We start from the raw sequence: 24,995 nt of genomic DNA on the forward strand, positions 1-24,995 counted from the left end.
CCAGCCAAAAAAATTGGTGTTTTTATAGAACGAGTGGGCTTCCCTGAGACTAAACCTAACTAGGGCGAGGGTTTCTAACACTTAACCTAACTAGATTTTATTTGAACTTCCCTGAGACTAAATCTAACTACAGCGACTATTCCCTGACACTAAATCTAACTAGATTATTCCGAGCTTCCCTGACACTAATCCTAACTACGGTGACTGGTGCTTAAAACTAAACCTAACTAGATTATTCTGAGCTTGCCTGACGCTAAACCTAACTACAGTGATGGACCCCTAACGCTAGATCTAACTACGGTGACAGACTCCTGACGCTAAATTCCGTGACCCTATACCTAACTACGCTTTTTGACGGTTCCCTGACACTAACTAACCCTAGTACTAAACTAACCAGTTAAATTGTCTAAATTGCCTAAACTAACACATTTTCTTTTTTTAATTTTTATATTTTTTTTGTTTTATATATTTTATAAAGAAAAGAAAAGAAAAAAATAATCCCCAGGGACCAAGAAATTGGTCCTGAAGACTAAGAAGGGATCAGTGATAGGAGATCACTGACCAAAAATGTGGGGGGGGAACACAAGGAGGAAGGGTACAGGAGTGGGTAGTGGATGGGGGTGGTGGGAAGCAGAAAAAAGTTGCTTTTTAGACTTTTTTTCCACTTTTTTTCCAACTTTTTGCTTCTCTCTCTCTCTCTTCTCACAACCGCTCTGAATGCCTCGCTATCTCCAACAGAGGCATTTAGGGCGGGTGCGGCAGGATGTGATGTTAGGGAGAGGATGTTTAGACAACGATCGCCGCTATTGGACAGTTACTCACTGTCTGACCAATAGCGGCGATCGAGGAGGCGGGACCATCGCGACAGGTCCCGGCGTATTGAGCTGTGCTAGCCTGCTGTCCGAAACAGCAGCTGTCACAGCTCGTGAACGCGTCAGCGGAAAATGGCGATGCATTTTCCCCGTGACGTACTATTCCGACCTTGAGCGCGAACGGTGCGGTCAGCATGATGGAATAGTACGTCACTGAGCGTGAAGGGGTTAAACTATGAATTGCCATACTACAAGAGATATTATTGGCAGATACAATGACAGCAGTAAAAAAAAAAAGGGCTAAATTCTTATATAATGACAAATGAGCTTGAGGGTTATAAATAATTTAGCAAAAAAAGGATGAATAATTAAACTGAGAAAGATGGACATGTGTCTTTTTTTCAACCTAAGTAACTATGCAACCATTGTTGGCTTATGTATTAAATACACCCTTTACAAAGTGTGTAGAGAGGAACCCTGGGGGAGAAACTGTACTGGGAACTTGAGAAATTCTTCTATTTTCTACAATAACATAATTACGCCTACTACGATTTAAAGGGAACCTGTCACCAGCATTTCACCTATTGAACTTTACTTATCCCTCTCTGGCCGCTGCTATAAAAAGTTAATTGCCGTTATCCCCGCTCCTAAACTCCTCCTCCGACTGTAAATAACGGTCTGCAAACGTTTTGCGCCTTTTATCGTAATTATGCGGTGTCCCTTTGTGCGCACACACCAAAAGAGGACATCAATGCACAAGCGCGGGATTTTGTGTGCTGGGGGAAGGCGAGGAGCTGTCAATCAAAAGTAAGGAGGCGAAGTAAACTTGGAAAGACTTGAGGAATGAAGATCTGACTCTTTCCAAACGAAGATTTGACTCTTTTCAAATGAAGATCTGACTCTTTTCTGCTCATTAGCATCCGGTGTGGGAACACTAAAAAACTGAATACTAAAGCTGCAGAGCCGACTAAGAAGACAATTATAGGTTATATTGAAATGATTTTTCACCCACTACCACCAGGTATAGTCGGTTTAATAGGTGAAATGTTGGTGACAGGTTCCCTCACTACTGACTTTTCATTGCATAAACCTTTTATTATGATGCCATGTCATGTTTTATTGTTGTTTATTGAGGGTTTTTATGGATTCTATAGACTGGCTGTTAATTTACATGGTTTTGTGGTTAGTCTACAGGGATGAAATAAAGAAACCAAATGTGGCAACAACCACAACAAGAATAGCAACGCCTAAACCAAAGCCAGGTATACTTTCTTCACCAGCTGTTCTATTACATTCATTCAAATGTGACAAAAAACAATACAGTTTGTAAATCTCTGTCAAGTCTCTGAAGCTCAAGCACCTGAGTTTTGAACTTCACCATTTGATGTTTTTTTGTCTTGACCAGGTAAAGACACTAATAATTAGACATGGCAGAGGAAGATTTAATTTCTCAACTGTACACAGTGAAACATTAAAATATATAGGTTTTATATTGTATTTTGTGGATAACTTTAAGGTGTTACTATACTGTCTTGGAAAAGATTGCAAAAGTATGGGATATGTAGAGGGGATTGAAGAATGTTGCCTTAGGTGAGCTAGTAAGTATTGTCTATCAATGAGAACATTTTAATATTATTCTCTTTGCAAGAATTTTGTTTATTATCTAGTCTATGGTCTTACCAATTCATAATATTGTAGATCCTAATTGCCACATTTGGTGATACTCTATATCCTGGCACTCAGGCTCCTCGTTGATCATTATAGATCTGGCATTCCTCTTTCTAACGCCCATAATAAATGTTAATGACTCATATTCATCTCCTTTTAAATATCATTCTTGTGTTAGTATGAGTGTAGCGTTAATTGACATTTGACATTTTACAATCAGTTTTTTTATAGAAAAAGACTGTTCATATAGGGTTTATTACTCTGTGGCTGGCACACATTTCTCAGTACAGTTCTGTTAAGATTTATATGTTCTTTACCACAGACCAGTTTTACAAAAATGTTGTTAAATAGAAAATCTTCTGCTAGCAATGAAAATGAAACAGTTTTTTCAGTATTTGAAAAACAAATACAACACAGTGGAACTTCAAGTGATTGAAAGAGAACCGAGTTGCATTTTCCTGTTGTTATGTTTGGTTACTTTTCATCACTAACTAAGGCCTCATGCACATGACCGTAATAGTTTTAACTGTCTGCAAATATGGATCCGACGGCTGCGGACACACGCATTGCGGAAGTGCCCATAGACTTCTATGGGTGAGTCTGTGCCGCAATTGCAGACAAGAATAGGACATATTCTATATTTTGCGGATCATTTATACCGCCCAGACACACATCCGTAAATATTTATGGAAAGGTGTCTGTGGCCAATAGAAAAGAATGGGTACGCAATTTAGTCCGTAATTACGGATTCTGTAATTACGGATGAAAATTACGGTCGTGTGCACGGGGCCTAACAAGCACGTTCTAAAAGGTCATATTGTGCCTAGTTTGTTGGTTTTTATGTGTGACCATATGCTTGAATTTGAAAAAAAGTAGTAGAAGATAATATTAAACCTTTTCAACAGAGAACTGGTAGAAGTAAGTTAATAAATACAATTTATTTTTATAAGATATTTAGTCTATTGAAAAGTTCACTTGAACATTTATATAGATATGAATATTTCTATCCAGTGTCACAGGGTTCTAAAATATCCTATTTGGGCTTTATGAGGTGAAGGGGGGATAGGATTGCTTGATCTGGGACACCTTTTTTTAGAAACAGTAGGGAGCCACTAAAGAGTGACTATCGTTTTGGAGAATCTAGCACATCTATTGAGATCAATGGATAGCCCATGGTTTTAACCCCTTAGTGACCAGCCTATTTTAAACCTTAATGACCAAGCAATTTTTAAAGTTTTTTATTTTTGCGTTGCCATAGCTGTATAAGGTCTTGTTTTTGCGGGACAAGTTGTATTTTTTAATAGTACCATTTTAGGGTACATATAATTTATTGATTAACTTTTATAAACTTTTTTAGGGGGTAATAGAAAAGAAACAGCAATTACACTTTTTTGTGTTCTAAATTTACGCCGTTTACCGTGTGGTATAAATAACACAATAACTTTATTTAGCGTGTTGTTACGATTGCAACAATACCAAATTTATACAGATTTTGTATGTTTTACTACTTTTACACCATAAAAATTTTTTTTATTATTATTTGGCTTTGTGTCTCCATATTTGAAGACCCATAACTTTTTTATTTTATTTATTTATTAACTTTTTTATTTTACCGCTGATGCAGCTGTATGAGGGCTTTTTTTTGCGGGACGACTTGTAGTTTTTATTGGTACCATTTTGCTGTAAAACGGACAGGCATCTGTCAGAGGCATGGTCTAGCAGGCATTAACTGGGGCAGACCTGGGGGCCTATATCAGACCCCCCCTGTCATAAAAGATACCGACACTCTGCGATCACATGCAGTGTGCCGATGAGGTGAGAGAGGGAGCTCCCTCTCTCCAGAACCACTCAGATGTGACGCTCGCTATTGAGCGCCGCATCTGAAGGGTTAAACGAGCGAGATCGATACTGATATCAATCTCGCCCATTCAAGCAGGGAAGCTCCCAGCCCTCAGCTACCTCTTGTAGCTGAGAGCAAGGAGATTTAACGGCTCCCTGCTCTGTGTATTTATTCTGATGCAGCGCCATAAAAAAGCTACTGCATCAGAATAAAGCCCGTTAGAGGACAGAGTTTTATACCGTTTCTTTTTTCCCTGCAAAACAAATATGTATTAAGCACTGGGTTCCCCCACTAATAATAACAACTGATCACAGGATGTCCAAGCCACACGACACATTCGCATTCAGCTAGTCATCGTTCGCATTCAGCCAGTGATCGGGGACCTATCAAAAGAAAAGGTGTTATAACTGGTACACCACTTTAAAGGCTATGTACACCTTTGAAACCTGTCTATATACACCTTTGAACCCGTGAGTACCACTGACCTGACGGATATAGGATTCAGAGCACGATACAGCTGCTCTGTATATAGGATACAAAGCAGCTGTATCTCGAAAAGTTAAAATAATTTTACACTGAGACATTTTTATTTAAAAAAAAACAAAAATTATTTAAAAGGTGTACATAGTCTTTAAGTTAGTGAATTATTACAGTACACAAAAGTTGCATAGGCAATTGAATCCCGCTACATTTGTGTATGCAAGTGACTGCTGTGAAATTCAATTCTTTACCCTATAAGATTCTAAATATGACTCAGGCATTTGCTGATACCGAATTTTCCTCTATGAATAGATCCATTCTAGCCTGTTTTAGGATTTCTCCCAGGACACAATGCTTTGGATAGCAATGTGAAATGCCATATCTGTACCATCACTGTAATCTTCATTACAAATAGGCAGAGGTGCCTACCGAAAATTTGGAAATATGTTCTCCAAAAAGGAAAGCTTTATCTGTCTTTTTTGTTAATGAGGCTCAACAGGTAGATACAGGCTTGCGCACATCTAAAACTCTAGTGGTTGAGACCTTGCCTTAAAGGACAACCATGGAAATGGCAATCATAGTTTCAAGACTTGTTTTGCTTTAATAAACAGACTGAGTGACGTAAGAATAAATTGGCCATGACTGCCTTATAACTTCTGTTAGGCCTCTTTTGCCTACATATGGTGACATTTCACACAGCAGGTGTGAAAATATTGTGAATGAATGACATTAAATTACTAGAGTTATGACAAGGAAGATTGAAAGATACTTATTGTTTACTTAGCACTTGCTGTGAGAAACTGGAGAAGCTCCAGGATGGCCACATTTTAGTGATGATATTTATTATACAGCTTCTCCACAGCTTTGACATTTCTGGCATTAGGTACTTTCTTCTATTAACTAGCTCACTTTTCTTAATAATAGTCTTGTTTTAAAATGAAAAATTTCATACAACATAAATGACCTGCTGTTATCATTTTCTTCAGATGTGCTGAAATCACTGTTCCTGAATTTCCAATTTTTTTTAATCATAAAATGAAGTCTGAATTAAGTAACTTTAGTCAGAGGAGAAAAATCTTTACACAAAGATTTTTACACACAGATTTACAAATACTGTCTGAGATTTAGACAGTGTAAACTTAGACCAGGCAGTCAGAAGATGGACGCACGCTGTATGCTAATATTGGCGCATCTTGATTGATTTGTTTGTCAGACACTTTTCTCCTACTTACACCATCTTCGATTTATCTTATTTTGGGACAGAATTTTGTCCCTTAAATTTGTTCCAATTTTTGTGCACATTGGTTTTCATTTTAAGCCACACCATTTTTGTCAATTCACACCCCCTTTTTGAGACTTTTTTTAAAAGTGTCTAGTAAGGCACAAAAATCTGTTCCTTTTGACATATTTGCTTAATAAATAGGTCTAAATCTTGATGCGACATTGTGCGCCGGAAATGCGCCACATTTTGGTGCATTTTATGACATATTCTAACACATTAGAAAATCTGCCCCAGTATGGTTAAAAACAAGATGCTCTCAGCATTATTTAGGGTTTTTCCAGTGTAGACAATTTCATCATTGTGATTCACCCTGAATTAAGATATGACAATGGGTTCTTTGCTTGAAATTGTACCTCGATCGGGTGTTGGTGGGACCGCTGTGAAGTGCAAACAAATCGAATCATTGATGGATGCACATTCAAATTAGTGGAGTAGGAGAGCAGGGCACTCCCTTCTATCACATCCGTAATGCCTATTAGGGCATATGCAGCAATGATCTGGTCAGGGGCGTAACTAGGAAAGACTGGGCCCCATAGCAAACTTTTGACTGGGGCCCCCCTCCCCGGGTGTCACACAACCCCCCCTTGTAGATAGTGCCTTTTTTACAAACCCCCCCTTTTGATAACGCCATACAGCCCCCCTGTAGATAACGCCATACAGCCCCCTTTGTAGATATCTACAGAGGGGGCTGTATGGCGTTATCTACGGGGGGCTGTATGGCGTTATCTACGGGGGGACTGTATGGCGTTATCTACAGAGGGGGCTGTATGGCGTTATCTAGAGGGGGCTGTATGGCGTTATCTACGGGGGGCTGTATGGCGTTCCCTACAGAGGGGGCTGTCTGGCGTTACCTACAGGGAGTCTGTATGGCGTTCCCTACAGAGGGGGTCTGTAGGGAACGCCATACAGCCCCCCCCTGTAGGGAACGCCATACAGCCCCCCCTGTAGGGAACGCCATACAGCGTCCCCCCCCTGTAGGGAACGCCATACAGCGTCCCCCCTGTAGGGAACGCCATACAGCCCCCCCCTGTAGGGAACGCCATACAGCGTCGTCCCCCTGTAGGGAACGCCATACAGAGTCACCCCCCTGTAGGGAACGCCATACAGCGTCACCCCCCTGTAGGGAACGCCATACAGCGTCACCCCCCTGTAGGGAATGCCATACAGCGTCACCCCCCTGTAGGGAACGCCATACAGCGTCCCCCCTCCCAAAAAAATGCGACCTACAGTGTGTCCTAATAAAAGACATGTATCCCCTATCCACAGGATAGGGGATACATGTGTGATCGCTGGCAGCGATAGGGAGAACGGGGGACTGAAAGTCCCCTGAAGTTCTCCATGACTAACCTCTGACTTCCGGCGTCTGTGTCGGCAGCTCTGTAGAAATGAATGGAGCGCTGGTCACGCATGCGCACAAGCGGGACCGGCGCTCCATTCATTTCTACGGAGCTGCCGACACAGACCCCGGAAGTCCGAGGTTTGTGATGGAGAACTTCAGGGGACTTTCAGTCCCCCATTCTCCCTATCGCTGCCAGCGATCACACATGTATCCCCTATCCTGTGGATAGGGGATACATGTCTTTTGTTTAATGGCAGAGCGGGGACATACCTCCCTGCTCTGCCGTACTGTTCAGTGGCGTCCCGCTGTAGCAGCCATAGCGGCTGCTAGCGGAGCCTCCGGCCATGGTGGGGGCCCGTGCCGGCGGGCGACACGGGCCCCCTCATGCCGCGGGCCCCGTAGCAGCCGCTACTGCTGCTACGGCGGTAGTTACGCCACTGGATCTGGTTGAAAACCACTTTTTTTATCTGCACTAGTTTTCATATATGAGAGTAAGCAAAATAAATTGCAGAAGCAGACAGCCTTTAGAATATTTCTAGATTTGGTATTCACAAGATAACATTTTAATGGTACGTATTTTGTCTTTTGATTATTTATAGGTACAAGTGTGTAAATGGTGGGGAAAATATCAATCACACTATTAAAAATGAATTCATTAAGTAAAATGCTTGGTTCAATTTTCCTTTTTAAAAATGTGAACATGCAGTAGCTATGAATTGGCCGAGCTTTCCTCAAATCTGGGGGCTGCTTATTAACATATTTCCACTGCTTTGAACGCCTACACATTGCTATTCTTTTCTGAGACAAATACTGCCCTTTTAGCTGAATAAATTTGTTATTCTTTTGTTTAAAAAATATACAAGACATCACACTCACACTGTGTATTTTACGCATTATACATATGTACAGTACCCGACTCTTGAACGAAAATCACAGAAGTTGAGGGTGTTGACATTTAGGTCTGTGTCATTAATTCATCAAGTAGGTTGGTGCTTACTTTGGAATGTGATATATTAAAGCCCAAACTAATGGGAAACTCTTTGTTATGAAACATTGATGGTTTGAGGTTATAGAAATAGCAGCTTTTGAAATATATGTTATTCTACAGTATATTCACTTAACAATGCAGCATCCTGGTTTAGCAACTTTGTAATATTGTGTTAAGACGAGCACTAATATTTGTCTTTACCACCCTTTTATGGCTGCAACTACCAAGCTTTAAAGATGATCTGTCACCAGATTTTACAATACAAACTGCATCCCATCAGAGACATTTATGACATATCCACAGGCAAAGGCATAGCTAAAGGCTCATGGGCCCTGGTGCAAAACTTCAGCTTGGGTCCCCCTACCCCTCCTCAACACCACCAGACACCTGCGCGTGCCTATGCCCAGCCGTCTTGCCCAACAGCCCCATGGATGCCCCCAGCTGCTTCCACAGTATAACGCCCCCACACAGTATAACACTCCCCATAGCTGCCCTCCATACAGTATAATGCCCCCCATAGTTGCCCACACACAGTTTAATGCCCCCCATAGCTGTCTCTACAGTGCAATGCCCTCCATAGCTGCCCCCCACTGTATAATGCCCTCACACAGTATAATGCCTCCCATAGCTTCCCCCACAATATAATGTCCCCATAGCTGCCCCCACAGTATAATGCCCCTGCACAGTATAATGCCCCCTATAGCTGCTCTTACACCGTATAATGCCTCCCATAGCTGCCCCTACAGTATAATGCCCCCATAGCTGCCCCCACCATATAATATCCCTATAGCTGCCCCCACAGTATAATGCCCCTTACAATATAATGCCCCCATAGCTGCCCCCACAGTATAATGCCCCCATAGCTGCCCCCACAGTATAATTCCCCCATAGCTGCCCCACAGTATAATGCCCCCCCCCACTGTATAATGCCCCCATAGCTGCCCCACAATATAATGCCCCCACACAGTATAATGCTTCCTATAGCTTCCCTATACAGTATAATGCTTCCCATAGCTTCCCCCACACAGTATAATGCCTCCCATAGCTGCCCCCCACAGTATATTACCACCCATAGCTGCCCCATACAGTATAATGCCCCCATACAGTATTATACTCCAATAGCTGACATCATATTAGCCCCCCCTCCCATACCCAGTCTAATGCCCCCATATATCCCTAATAGAAAAATAATAAAATAATTACTTACCTATCCCGGTTCCTGCGATGAGTGGAGGAGATCCTTCTCCTCCTTTGGCCTGTGCTATGAGTAACTCGGCGCAGAGAGGCGCGATGACGTCACTACATCGCATCTGTCTGCACCGAGCCGCTCAAGGCACAGTGAATACTGGAGCAAGGTGCCGTTAGCTCCTTGCTCCAGCATTGAATTCAACTGTATCTGCGTCCTGAGAATGCAGACACAGTTGGAACCGGGACCAACGTGGTCAGCGCTCTGTGGCAATGGGGCCCCCCGGGTTTAGGGGCCCGGTCGCAATTGTGACTGTTGCAACCCCTATAGCTATGCCACTGTCCACAGGATATGTCATAAATGTCAGATAGATGCGGGTCCCACCTCTTGGACCTGCACCTATCTCTAGAACGGGGCCCCCTAAACCCCGTTCTACTGCTCTGTGTTGTGGCTGAAGCATGTGATTTCTGACCATGAATTACAGAAACAGCATAGCTCACATAGAAGTGAATGACAGTTACGGAAGCAGCATAGCATGTGAGCTTCGCTGTTTCCGTAACTACCATTCAGTGCTATGGGACTTATGTAAACAGCGTATCTCAGTGAGGTACGCTGTTTCCGTAATTCATGGTCGAAAATCACACGCTTCAATAACAACACAGAGCAACAGAATGGGGTTTAGGGGGTCCCAATCTAGAGATAGGTGCAAGTCCCAGAGGTGGGACTCGCATCTATCTGACATTTATGACATATCCTGTGGATATGACAAAAATGTCTCTCGTTGTAAAACCCCTTTAAGTAGATCTCTTAGACCTGATGAAGATGGTATACTAACTTTCAAAATCTGTGTAAGAATGGGTGCCTAATGTAATCACTGGTTGAACAATTCCCAGGGTGTTAGTTTTATGGAATTGCTATGTGAGCGATTCCCTAAAGGCTGCTGGAGACGGTCAGGACGGAGCATGCAAATAAATCTGCAATGCCAAATCCATCACAACTCTGATCAACAGTGTCTAAGGCTACTCTATGGTTTTCGCCAGAGCCCACCGCAAGGCAGGACGGTTTTTGCTGCATAGAACCCAGGTTGTTTTAACAGAGTTCGGTGTTGAATAAGAGGTGCAATGCAGGCAATACCAGAACAGGTAACAAGACAGCCAGGGGGTAAAGAAAAATTCCAAAACACAAAGCTAAGGAATGTCAGGAATAGCAGAGGTCAGTACCAGCCGGGAGCAGAGAGTCCAAATGCGTAAGCAAAAGGTAATCCAGAGACAAGCCGAGGTCCAGTTACAAAAGTCCAAATAGTCAAAGGTACAAGGTATAGTCAGAAGCTTGATCAAACACATGCAGGAAGGAAATTCACGAGCATAGAACACAGAAGCAACCCAGGTTTAAGTACTCCACCCTTACATCTGATAGGAAGAAAGACAGAGAAAAGGGATAGGCTGAACAACTAAATACTGAACCGCCCAGAAGCTACACTAGAAGTCAAGGTAATATTAAAGGGACGGACGTTTCCTAACAGGTTGTATTATCCTTTCTCAAAGTTTTCCTGCCTGATATTAAACACTTCGAGTACGTCGTGGTGTGGGGGGTGATGTATGGAGTGGGGGGGTGATGTATGGAGTGGGCTAACGCGCTGAGCCCACTCCATAAGTACTGGGAAGACCCCAGCAGTTGGCAGGCACGTAATGAATACAAAAAGAACTAAGTGTGCCAGGCACACTGAAAGCCAATTTCCCAACTGCTGACTAGTATTGATTAAAAAGTAACTTTTATTAATTTTGCCACTAAGAAGTCCATATGGACATGAACAATAGATACAAACAATTTAAAAATTGTAGCCAATGTTGCTGCTGCACACGCTCAAATAACACTCCGTCTGCATGTATTGCCAGACAGAGCACAAGGTGCTGGGATTAACAAGATACCAGATCTGACAGATCGGCTGCTGCAGACTGCCGCGTCGTGACAGATTCAGTGTTACTCTCAAAGTTAAATTCAAATGTGCGTGCTGGGATTGCTAGGCAAGCATGGCTGTTTAAAATAATAAATTTAGCCCCCCCGACATGTTTCGCTGTCAACACAGCGTCCTCAGGGGATCAAAACGGGGCTAGTGAGCGCGCGTACATATTGTTACTTCCTTTAAAGACTTCAATTTCATAACAGACAGGGTACACCTGTGTCGGAACCAATAGGATCTCGTTTTCAAGAGCGAGCCTCCACATCCCCAGATTGACATAGAAATTAGCCAATGTGGGGGCCGTGTACGTGCAGCCAATTGGCTGCTGTTTTGGTTCTCTTGGTGGCGCATGCGTATTCCATGTCCGATCGGACTTAGTCAATTTGGACATTTATGAATGCATTCATGCAATGTAGACTCGCATGGCTTACAAGAAAAGTACATGGGGCGCGATTGCGCACTAGAGACATAGAAGGACTTTAATGCTTTTTGTAGCAAAAGTCCAGATATATCGTAGCGTGGATAGTTCTGTGATTCAATTCTAGCCACGTCCTACGAACATCTGGATGAGTACAAGCATCTGGGTACCTGAAGAATGCAGTAACAGAAAATCAAATAGGAATCAGGTATGTATTCTCGTATATGTGTATATATTGTCTATACTCGAGATTAATATATGAAATTTGTGTCCAGATGCTTTTGTACGTCCAGGAAATGGTTCACTTAGAAATGAAAAGAAAAAAGAAGAAAAAAGAAAGAAGAGTAGTGGTCCAAATGGACATGTAGAGTAAAGAGTAATATATAAATAAAATATATAGAGAGATATGCTGTCCTTATTATGAATTGGAATGTAAATATTCAGATTCGCTGTCTAGCGAATATGGTAATTTGTCTGACATTTGCAAATCAATATTGGGCAGGGGGACTATAGGAAGGCAAAGAAGGTGAAGCCCTCATTCAGTCCATTAGGGCTCAGGGATCCAAGTCTGTGGATCCATTTAGCCTCTTCTTGTAAAAGTTTTTTATCAAGGTTACCCGCCCTAGGGCCCAATTTAACTTGAGTGATGCCCCAGAATTTCAGGGCATTAATATCACCTTGATGGTGGAATCTGACATGTTTAGATAAAGGTGTATCTTCTTGGGTGTTGATCGTACTTTTATGTTTGGAAATTCTTCTACGGAGTTGTTGGATAGTCTTGCCCACATATAATTTTGGGCAGGGACACTGTGCTGCATAAATAATACCACTACTTTGACAATTTATGAATTGTCTGATGGTGAACGTTTTGCCATCGCCTGGATTTATGAAGGTTTTGGTTGTCGGCATTAGTGGGCAGAAAGAACATCTGCCACAAGGGAAAGATCCCTGTACTGGAGGTGGAAGCCAGCTTTTACGTGACGTTGATGGTCTGGAGTAATGGCTATGTGTCAGGTGTTCACGGAGGTTTTTACCTCTCCTATAGGTAATGTTGGGTACACTAGAAATAATGTCACAGAGGTCAGTATCTGCTTGCAGAATAGACCAATGCTTCTTAAGAATATCTTTAATCCGATATGAACAGTTGTCAAAATTCCCTATACATCTGATAAGGGAAGATGGTTCAGTTTTGTCAGAATTCGATTTATTGTCCTCCCTTGTACCATGAAGTAGTGCATCCCTAGATGTTGCCCTAGCTCTAGCATAGGCTCTGTGCAGAGTCTTCTTTGGATAGCCTCGTGCCAAAAATTTATTGTATAAAGTGTCACATTCCAATTGAAAGGTAGATTCTTCAGAGCAATTTCTTTTAGCCCTCAAGTATTGCCCAATTGGAATGCCTTTTTTAAGAGCCGGGGGATGGAAACTTCCCCAATGTAAGAAACTGTTGGTTGCAGTCTCTTTTCTATAGATTTGAGTTTGAACAGCCCCACCAGGGTCCAGGGTAATTTTTAGATCCAAAAAATTAATTTCTTTTGTGTGTATAGTGTGAGTGAATTTCATCCCGATTTGATTGTTATTAATGATGTCCATAAAGTCAGAGAAAAGGGCAGTGTCCCCCTCCCAAAAGACAAGTATGTCATCTATATATCTTCCCCAAAATAAGATGTGACAGGTGAAAAAAAGTAAATCATCATTAAAGATTAAAGTGTCCTCCCACCACCCTAGAAATAAATTAGCGTAAGTGGGTGCACATACAGTGCCCATAGCCGTGCCTTTAAGTTGGTGATAAAATTTGTTATCAAAAAGAAAATAATTGTGTGTGAGTAGGAATTGTAGTAAGGATACTGTGAAATTATTATGTGCCTGAAATTGTGTCCCCTTAGTGCTCAAAAAGTGTCGAACAGCATTGAGGCCCAGGTCATGATTGATGTTAGTGTACAGTGACTCGACATCAATACTGGCTATTAGTGTCGTGGAGGAAACATTAATACCCTGGATCCTGGTGAGGGTGTCTTTTGTATCTCGTAGATACGAGGGTAGGGCTGTAACAAAAGGAGATAGAATTTCATCAACATATGTACTGATGCCTTGCGTTAAGTTGTCATTACCGGAGACAATTGGTCTACCGGGCAACGGTGTCACATTTTTATGTATTTTTGGCAAGGCATAAAATGTTGCCAAGGTAGGGGTAGAGTTATACATAGATTTAAATTCTTCCAATGAGATCAAACTGCTTTCTCTTGCGTTATTTAGAAGGGTATGTAATTCAGATAAATATCGTTCAGTCGGATTACCATCCAGTACTTTGTATATGGATGTATCGTTGAGGAGTCTGTGGACCATGGCAACATAGTCTAGGCGGTTGAGGATGACAATATTACCCCCTTTGTCAGATGGTTTGAATGTAACTTCTTCGTTTTTCCTAAGTTCTTCCAATGCTATTTGCTCTAATTTACTGAGATTGCTACGGATTTTTTGTTTACTTGGTTGGAGTTTTTTTAGGTCTGCACTGACCATTTTAACGAATATATCGATATGTGGATATTGTGAAATAGGAGGTGTTAATCGTGACTTAGGTCGTAGTGTAGAAAAGGGGCCGGTGGCACTAGCAGCAGTATATTCATTTTCGTTCGATAATTCTTCTAATGCATGTAGAGTGGTAAGTTCAGTGTGATTTAAAGAGGACGTGTCATCGAATTTGTTCTTAAAGAATTTATGTAAGGCAAGTTTTCTTGCAAATAAGTTGATATCTTTTGTCCACATAAATTCGTCAAAATTTGGAGTGGGAGTGTATGATAGACCTTTATGTAGCAATAGATTTTGCTGAGGGTTCAGTTGGAATTCTGACAAATTTATTATTTGCAAATCATCTGAGCGGCATGTGCCGCTATGCGTTATTTGGTCTGGCTCCACGGTGTCTTGTGCAGTCCTAAAAAAGGAATCACTGGAAAGGTATTGGTTGGTACTGAAGTTGGACGGTCCATATTGCCAGTATTCACAGTATTCCCCAAGGGGCCATCGACATGTTTCCCTATAGGAAATGGAGTGTTGGGTGTCCCTGTTGGGGGTATGTGAGTTGCTGATGACATTGAGGAAGTGGCATGTGCAGAGGAGATAGCCGAGGTAGCAGTGCGTTGCCCATTGTGTATTGGCCATAGTGTTGGAGTTCCCTTGGGACCGATGGATGTCCTTTTGGATGGATTATATTTTCTATTTTTTAATTTCCGTTTAGCTCCCAACCTGTTATCATCAGGGGGTATTCTGGACTCCTCGGTACCAGATATATCTGACTCGGAGATATCTGTAAATCTGTTGTCACGATTTTGGTATGGAGTAGAAGGGGCACGGCTACGATATGTGTATATTTGGCCTGTGTCGAAGTCTCTACGATCTCTGATATATTTTCTATGCTTTCTCTCCTTTATTTCTTTCTGTAAATACTCAATGTTTTTTTGCAACTTTATTTCACATTCACTATATTCTGGAGTAGAACTAAAATTCTGAATGTCATGAATTTCTTTTTCCAGCTGTGAGCTTACTTTGAGAAGGTCTTTTTTCTCAAAGTCCAAAAGGTATTGCATTAAACGTAGGGAGCTTTCAGTTAATATTTGCTCCCATCCCTTAATAAAGTTAGAATCACTACGATATAGGTTAGGAATTAGATTAATGCGTAGACCTCTGTATATTATTTGTTGTTGGATATATGTTTCCAAACTAGTGATTTCCCAACAGGATCTTACATATTGTTTATACGTTTTTTGGAGGTCTTTAAATGCCGTCTGTACGTCGAATTGATGTAGTGGTATGCTTTCCGTAGAAAAGACAAATAGTGCTTCAGATGCCAAATCATTTGGATTCAATTTCCTAGATAGGAAATTTGCCATCACCCAAGATGGGGAATTGATATAAATGTATTCGTGTATTCAGACAGAATCTCTCAATAGAACATAGACAAGGGGTCAAAAGATAAGGTGATTAACCTAATTGGAGCATGAGTACTGGGAAGACCCCAGCAGTTGGCAGGCACGTAATGAATACAAAAAGAACTAAGTGTGCCAGGCACACTGAAAGCCAATTTCCCAACTGCTGACTAGTATTGATTAAAAAGTAACTTTTATTAATTTTGCCACTAAGAAGTCCATATGGACATGAACAATAGATACAAACAATTTAAAAATTGTAGCCAATGTTGCTGCTGCACACGCTCAAATAACACTCCGTCTGCATGTATTGCCAGACAGAGCACAAGGTGCTGGGATTAACAAGATACCAGATCTGACAGATCGGCTGCTGCAGACTGCCGCGTCGTGACAGATTCAGTGTTACTCTCAAAGTTAAATTCAAATGTGCGTGCTGGGATTGCTAGGCAAGCATGGCTGTTTAAAATAATAAATTTAGCCCCCCCGACATGTTTCGCTGTCAACACAGCGTCCTCAGGGGATCAAAACGGGGCTAGTGAGCGCGCGTACATATTGTTACTTCCTTTAAAGACTTCAATTTCATAACAGACAGGGTACACCTGTGTCGGAACCAATAGGATCTCGTTTTCAAGAGCGAGCCTCCACATCCCCAGATTGACATAGAAATTAGCCAATGTGGGGGCCGTGTACGTGCAGCCAATTGGCTGCTGTTTTGGTTCTCTTGGTGGCGCATGCGTATTCCATGTCCGATCGGACTTAGTCAATTTGGACATTTATGAATGCATTCATGCAATGTAGACTCGCATGGCTTACAAGAAAAGTACATGGGGCGCGATTGCGCACTAGAGACATAGAAGGACTTTAATGCTTTTTGTAGCAAAAGTCCACTCCATACGCTTCAGGTTTCAGATATGTTTTACAGCTGACACCTGGGACTAATGGCCGGGGACAGCATTCGCTGCAGGAACAGGAACAGCGCTGCTGCAGTCAGTCGCGACCGCGGTATCTGAGGCGTTAAAAAGAGGGGGACGGACCTCTGCAAAGCGATCTCGTGTTGCCGATAGTTGTCATGGCAACCCAGGTCTGCCTCCACTTTGCCTGTGGCAGGGCTTAACTGAAGCCTTCAAAAATGACATTATACTGCAATATATCTAAGGCGTTAAAAAGAGGGGGTGGCTCCCTCAGACAGCTCATCAGTCCCCTTGTGACGGGGGACTAATAAAATATGTAAAAAAAAGTTGAATCAACTTATTAGTAGTGAAAAAATATATATATTAAAAGTTAAAAAAAACTTATTTTCCTCTAAAGTAATGTAAAAAAATAAACAAAATTGCTATTGCTGCATTCGTAAAAGTCAGAACTATTACAGTATACCATTAATTAACTCGCAGGGTTAATGGCGTACAAAAAAATGCCAAAATCACAGTTTTTTGGTTTGGTCACCTGAGCTCTCAAAAAAATGATACCAAAACTACAGCTCGTCCCACAAAAAATAAGCCCTCACACCGCTTTTTAACAAATAGTTTTTTCTTTGTTAGCATAGTGAAATATAAAAAATCCTATATAAATTTGGTATCACCGTAATCATATTGAGCCGCAGAATAAAGTTAAGTTGTCATTTTTCCTGCAAATATTTTTTTTGCCGTTTCCCCGCTCATTATATGGTACTTTAAATGGTGCCAATATAAACTACAACTCCTCCCACAAAAAGATTAGCCCTCACACCACTCTATTGATGAAAAAATAAAAGTTATGGCTCTTGGAAGCGGGGGGTGAAAAACGAAAATGAAAAAGCAAAAAATGGCTCAGTTCTGAAAGGGTTAAAATGAGCATTTTATGAGACCAAGTATATGCATGAGACCAAGTATATGTATGATGTAATCTCAATCTGCCTACCTAGAGCTGACAAGCTCCTATCAGTATACCTCCTCCCTCGTACAAAGCTAAAATCTCACACATACTGGCACGGCTGTGGGGTATGTGGACCCACTAGGCCACTCTGCCATAGAGAAGTAGCATCTGGTCAAATGGAAAGTCAATGACAGACACTAGGACGAGAGTACCTGGGTAGCTGTCTTGTGCTGGACTATCGGAAGCTGGCTTGTACTGGACTATCGGAAGCAGGCTTGTGCCAGATTACTGGACTTGAACACAGAAGTCTTCTCAGACACTTGACTTGACACGGACACTGGACTTGAACACTGAAGTCGTCTAGGACACTTGACTTGACACGGGTACTGGACACTGATAGTGCAATAGTCTCGGACACTGGATTTGGCAGGGACACCGGACACGGATAGTGAAGTAATCTCGGCCACTGGACTTGGCAAGGACACTGGACACGGATAGTGAAGTTGTCTGTGAAACTAGACTTGGCAGGGACACTGGACACGGATAGTGCAGGAGTTTCAAACACTGGACTTGGCAAGGACACCGGATGCAGATAGTGAAGTCGTCTCGGACATTGACTTGGCATGGACACAGATAATGGATACGGCATATAGGATACAGCTAGGGAACCTTTGCAGGAAAAACACTGAGAGACACAACATTGCTCAGGCACTGGGGAAAGGGGCAGGATTTCATTTAAAGGCCAGGCCGCTCAGGGATAGGTTGGGGATAAGTTTACTGGTGTGCACTCTGGCCCTTTAGGACTTGGCACGAGCACGCACACCCTATGGGACAGCTGGGGAGAAGAAGCAGAGAGCACAGTGCGTCGGGGTCCCGACGAAGAGAGACACAGTCATGCGGTCACGGCCGCTGGTAGGAGGAGGATGTCGGCGGTCCGCAGCCATGGGCGTTACACATACTTGGTTAAAGCTGCAGTCTCCCTGGTTCTGCAGTAAACTAAATCAGCAGATGGAGTTAGAATCTGTAATTCTGCATAAAACTGCTGCTGGAAAACAGGTTCTCGTACTGCAGAGCCAGGGAAACTGCAGCTTGTACTGAGCATGTGCAAGATTTCAGCATGGGAAATAGGGACACTTATAGGAGCTTGTGAGCTCTAGGTGGGAGGAGATTGAGACTACATCATGCATATACTTGGTCTCATAAAGTGCTTATATTAATATCCGGCAAAAAAAAAAAACATTGAAAAAGGATTATACAGCGATTCTAGCATGGATTCTCAAAGAAAGTAGACCTGTCTCATTAGGTCTGAGAGATCTATTTAATAGTGTGTGCAGTTTGTATTCTGAAATCTGGTGACAGATCCTCTTTAAATCTCTTCTTCTGCTCCAATGCATTAATTGATTTAATACAGTGCAAAGGAGCAAGGCACTGCTTACTGGAAGAACCAGGGGAGGGGAGCTGACATTAGGCTACGTGCAAACAGAGCTAAGCCCACGCAATTAGCTGCAACACACCGGACCACTATCTGTTGAGGAAGAAGCCATTGTTTGGAAGAAAATAAGTTAGCCATGCTGGGTAGAATGAGACGGGAGGCTATGCTAAAAACTTCGGAGAGGGGAGCCATGCTGGGGACTCAGAAGGATAGGGTAACTACGATGGTGACTGACAGACTGATGGATTCATTCATAAGACTAGCAAGAAATAAGGGGTTTATCCTGAGGAATGAGAAGGAGAGTGAAGTCATGCCGGTGGACTAAGGAAGAGAGTGGAGCCATGCTGGGGACAGGAGAGGGCAGTAATGCAAGGGACTGGGGAGAGAGGAGCCAAGTTTATGACTGAGGAAAGGGTGGCCATACTGGCAGAACTATGTAGTGTTCTTCAACCTGTGGTTCTCTAGGTGCTATGAAACGAAAACTTGCATCATGCGCTTTAAGTCTCTGTTAGGGTAAACTGGAGAGCCACAGGTAGAAGACTACTGCAGTATACTATTTAGATATTAAATTGACATATTATACATAAGTTACAAGACTAGGTGCGTGGCAGGACAATACTTCCCAAATGTGAGTAATACAGTACAGTCTGTTATATGCAAACTGTGTCATTCACTAATTATGATACCCTACCCCTAAAGCTATATTCTCAGCAGTCCACATTTGTACACAGCGGCAATAATGTTTGAAAAAGGCTGTATGCTAGGCCGAAACGTTAAACATTTTTATTTGCCCTTTTCTGAATAAAATAAATCTGCATTTCAATCTACAGAGTGCTCAAATTTATCTTCTTATGCATTAAATACTTTAGCCAGCATTCTATAAACTTTTTTTCTTTGAGTGGACCATTCTAACAAAATACTTTTTTTAATATAAATTCTTTATTTAAGTTTTTCTTTTAAAACATAGGAAAGGAGGGGTATGGAAGCAGAGTACAGAAAGGAAGGGAAGAGGGTTAGGAGTTACAAAATATACAAATACAAATTGTAATAAGAGAACAAAGGGTAAACTAACAATTGTCTCTGCTGATATGAGTTTGAGATGTATTTTGACTTTTTATGTAATTTTGGGGTGTGGTTTTGAAGAGGTTTCACTATTCTTTAACCCCTTAGTGTCTAAGCCTGTTTTGGCCTTGTGGACACAGCCGATTTTTGCAAATCTGACATGTGTTACTTTATGTGGTAATAAATCCAGAATGCTTTTGCCTATCCAAGCGATTCTGAGATTGTTTTCTCGTGACATGTTGTACTTTATGATACTGAAAAAATTTTGTCGTTAAATTCAATATTTATTTGTAAAAAACACCAAAATTTAGAGAAAATGTGCAAAAATATGCATTTTTCTAAATTTTCTAAATGTATCTGCTTGTAAAACAGATATACCACACAAAATAGTTACTAGTTAACATTTCCTATATGTCTACTTTATGTTTGCATTATTTTTTGAATGTCCTTTTATTTTTCTAGGACGTTACAAGGCTTAGAACTTTAGCAGCAATTTCTCACATTTTCAAGAAAATTTCAAAAGGCTATTTTTTTCAGGGACCAGTTCAGTTCTGAAGTGGCTTTGAGGGCCTTATATATTAGAAAGTCCCCATAAATCACCCCATTTTAAAAACTGCACAGCTCAAGGTATTCAAAACCACATTCAGAAAGTATTTTAACCCTTTAGGCGTTTCACAGGAATTAAGGCAAAGTAGATGTAATGGCAGGAAGGAGGTGAAGGGAACAAGTGAGCCCTAATCTACCCACCGCCCTGTCCCTGCCTACTTGCAACGACCCGCCCTAGGCGACGGGGTACAACTTGGCGGCAGTCCCTACGCTGTCTAAGTGCAAGGGAGTACAAACAGGGAACACGCAAGGGAAGGGGCAGTAGTCCACGGAACGCCGCGAGGAAACGGAGCGGTGAATGAGTCAGTCAGGATCAGGATGTAGTGGAGTATACCAACGAGAGCACGGAGCAGGAAGCAAGCCAGGGGCAAAGCGAAGCAGGATAAGCGGAACTGAAGCAAGGCAGAAGCACGGCAGAAGCAGGCTGGAGCAAGGCAGCAGTGGGGCCAGGAATTAAAGAAGAATAACAAGCACTGAGGAAGAGAACACGGCAGGTATAAATGGACAGGGGGCGGAGCTAACTCCGACTGACCAGGCCGCGATAGGCTCTCCCACTCCTGAGCCTGCCACCCTGGTTGGTGGGAGCCGGTGTCAGTCTAAGAGGTCTGGCCTCAGGTGTCGACTGATTAATCCCGGGAGTATACACAGACGTAGTACCTGGCAGATCCTTTACAGTACTCCCCCTTTTATGAGGGGCCACCGGACCCTTACTAAGAGGACCCGGTTTAGTGGGGAAGAGAAGGTGGAACCTCCTGATCAATACCCCAGCGTGAACATCACGAGCAGGTACCCAAGTCCTCTCCTCCGGCCCGTATCCTCTCCAATGGACCAGGTACTGGAGGGAGCCTTGGATCATCCTACTGTCCATAATCTTGGCCACCTCGAATTCCACCCCCTCAGGGGTGAGAACGGGAACAGGAGGTTTCCTCGAGGGGGACCAGGACGGGGAGCAGCGTTTAAGGAGGGAGGCATGGAAGACGTCATGTATGCGAAAGGATGGGGGCAGCTCCAGACGGAAGGATACAGGGTTGAGGACTTCAATGATCTTATAAGGTCCAATAAATCGGGGAGCAAACTTCCTGGACGGGACCTTCAGGCGCAAGTTCCTGGACGACAACCAGACCAGATCCCCGACGACAAACCGGGGGTTAGCAGAACGTCTACTATCAGCCTGAATCTTTTGTAGGCTCTGGGACGCCTCTAGGTTCTTCTGAACCTGGGCCCAGACTGTGCACAGTTCCCGATGAACGTCCTCTACCTCGGGATTATTGGAACAACCAGGAGAAACGGAGGAGAACCTTGGGTTAAACCCGAAATTACAGAAAAACGGGGAGACCCCTGACGAGTTACTGACCCGGTTATTCAGGGAAAATTCGGCGAGGGGAAGGAATGAGACCCAATCAAATTGACAGTCAGAGATGAAACACCTTAAATATTGTTCCAGGGATTGGTTAGTCCTTTCCGTTTGACCATTAGTTTCGGGATGGAAGGCGGAGGAGAAGGACAGATCAATCTCCAACTTTTTACAAAAAGCTCTCCAAAATAAGGAAACAAATTGTACCCCTCTGTCAGAAACGATATTGACTGGGGCCCCATGGAGATGCAGAATGTGTTTAACAAACAAAGAAGCTAACGTCTTGGCGTTAGGTCGTTTCTTAAGGGGCACAAAGTGGCACATCTTGCTGAAGCGGTCTACTACCACCCACACCACCGACTTGCCCTGAGATGGAGGCAAATCGGTGATAAAATCCATGGAGATATGGGTCCAAGGTCTCTGGGGAATGGGCAAGGAACGTAGTAAGCTCGCAGGTCGGGACCTAGGGGTCTTGGACCTAGCACAAACCTCACAAGCGGCGTCGTAAGCCCTAACGTCTTTAGGCAACCCAGGCCACCAATAGTTTCTGGTAATGAGGTGTTTGGTACCCAAGATGCCAGGATGACCAGATAGTGTGGAGTCATGGTTTTCCCTGAGTACCCTTAGCCGGTATTGCAGGGGGACAAACAGTTTGTCCCCAGGGAGGTTCCCGGGAGCTGAACCTTGATCAGCCGCGATGTCAGAAGCTAAATCAGAATCAGTGGCAGAAACGAATATACCAGGGGGTAAAATACAAGCAGGATCCTTCTCGGAAGGAGGATTGGCCATTAAACTACGTGACAGTGCATCAGCCTTAATATTTTTGGACCCAGCCCTATAGGTAACCAAGAAATTAAATCTGGTAAAGAATAGTGCCCAACGAGCTTGTCTAGGATTAAGCCTCCGGGCAGATTCTAGGAAAACCAGATTCTTGTGGTCACCACCCTGGTTGGTGGGAGCCGGTGTCAGTCTAAGAGGTCTGGCCTCAGGTGTCGACTGATTAATCCCGGGAGTATACACAGACGTAGTACCTGGCAGATCCTTTACAGTAGAGGTGAAATGTACAAATTTCAATTTTTTTTAATGAAATTCATTTGTAATACATTTTTTCTGTAATACAGAAGGTTTTACAAGAGAAACGCAAATCAATACTTATTGCCCAGATTCTGCAGTTTTTAGAATCATCCCACATGTGGTCCTAGTGCGGTAATGGACTGAAACACAGGCCTCTGCTGCTGGAGCACCTAGTGGATTTTGGGGCCTCTATTTTATTAGAATATATTTTAGGCACCATGTCAGGTTTGAAGAGGTCTTGTGGTGCCAAAACCGTGGAAACCCCCCAAAAGTGACTCCATTTTGGAAACTACACCCCTCAAGGAATTTTTCAAGAGGTATAGTGAGCATTTTTAGCCCACAGGTTTTTTGCTAAATTTATTGGAACTGGTCTGTGAAAATAAAAATCTACTTTTTTTCTGAAAAAACATACGTTTTCATTTTTACAAGGAATAAAGGAGAAAAAGCACCCCAACATTTGTAAAGCAATTTCTCCCGATTACGGCAATACCCCATATGTGGTAATAAACTGCTGTTTGGACACACGGCAGGGCTCAGATGGGAACGAGGGCCATTTGGATTTTGGAGCGCAGATTTTGCTGCATTGGTTTTCGGTGCCATGTCGTGTTTGCAAAGCCCTGGAGGGACCATAACAGTGGAAACTCCCCAAAAGTGACCCCATTTTGGAAACTACACCCCTCAAGGAATTTTTCTAGGGGTATAGTTAGCATTTTGACCCTACACGGTTTTTGCTGAATTTATGGAAATTATGCTGTGAAATTTAAAATCTAATTTTTTTCTAATAAAATGTCGTTTTAGCTCAGATTTTTTCATTTTTAAAATAGATAAAGTAGAAAAAACACCCCAATATTTGTGAAGCAAACTCTTCTGAGCACAGCAATACTCCATATGTGGTAATAAACTGCTGTTTGGACACATGGCGGAAGTTAGAAAGGACGGAGCGCCATTTGACTTTTGGAGCTCAAGTTTTGCTGGAATGGTTTGCGGCCCCATGTCACATTTGCAAAGCCACTGAGGGGCCAAAATAGTGCAAACGCGGCAAAAGTGACCCCATTTGGGAAACTATACCCCTCGTGGAATTTATCTAGCGGTATAGTGAGCATTTTGACCCCACAGTTTTTTTTCTGAATTATTGATATTATGCAGTGAAAATGAAAATCTACATTCTTTCCACTAAAATGTTGAATTTTTTTCATTTTCACAAGTAATAAAGGAGAAAAAGCGCCCCAACAATTGTAAACCAATTTCTCCCGAGTACGGTAATACCCCACATGTGGTCATAAACTGCTGCTTGGATACACAACAGGGCTCAGAATGGCAGGAGTGCTACTTGGCATGTAGATTTTGGTTGATTGGTTTTGGGCGCCATGTCGCATTTGCAGAGCCCCTGAGGTACCCGTACAGTAGAAACCCCTGAGAAGTGACTCCATTTTGGAAACTATACCCCTCAGGGTAATCATCTGGGGGTGTACTGAGCATTTTGATCCCACAGGTGTTTCATAGATTGTATTAGAATGAGGCAGTATGAAAATGAAAAATTATTTTTTTTTTGCCCAAAAATATGTAGTTTTGCACCCAATTTTTTTTCCACAAGGGGTAATAGGAGAAAAAACAACACATAATTTGTTACCCAATTTCTCCCGAGTATGGCAATACCCCATGTGTGGCCCTAAACTGCTGTTTGAGCACATGGCAGAGCTCAAAATGGAAGGAGTGCCATGTG

General features: G+C 42.6%; 1 protein-coding gene across 1 annotated transcript in view; it reads left to right on the plus strand.

The window, feature by feature from the left end:
* Nucleotides 1-24,995, plus strand: part of ABI3BP (ABI family member 3 binding protein) — a 365,114-nt gene that overhangs the window by 180,008 nt on the left and 160,111 nt on the right. Inside the window, exon 9 of the mRNA XM_075852779.1 lies at nt 2,000-2,074. Coding sequence (XP_075708894.1) covers nt 2,000-2,074 — 75 coding nt within the window. The remainder of the gene's footprint in view (nt 1-1,999; nt 2,075-24,995) is intronic.

Source organism: Rhinoderma darwinii, chromosome 2, assembly GCF_050947455.1.
Source record: "Rhinoderma darwinii isolate aRhiDar2 chromosome 2, aRhiDar2.hap1, whole genome shotgun sequence".
NCBI lineage: Eukaryota > Metazoa > Chordata > Amphibia > Anura > Rhinodermatidae > Rhinoderma > Rhinoderma darwinii.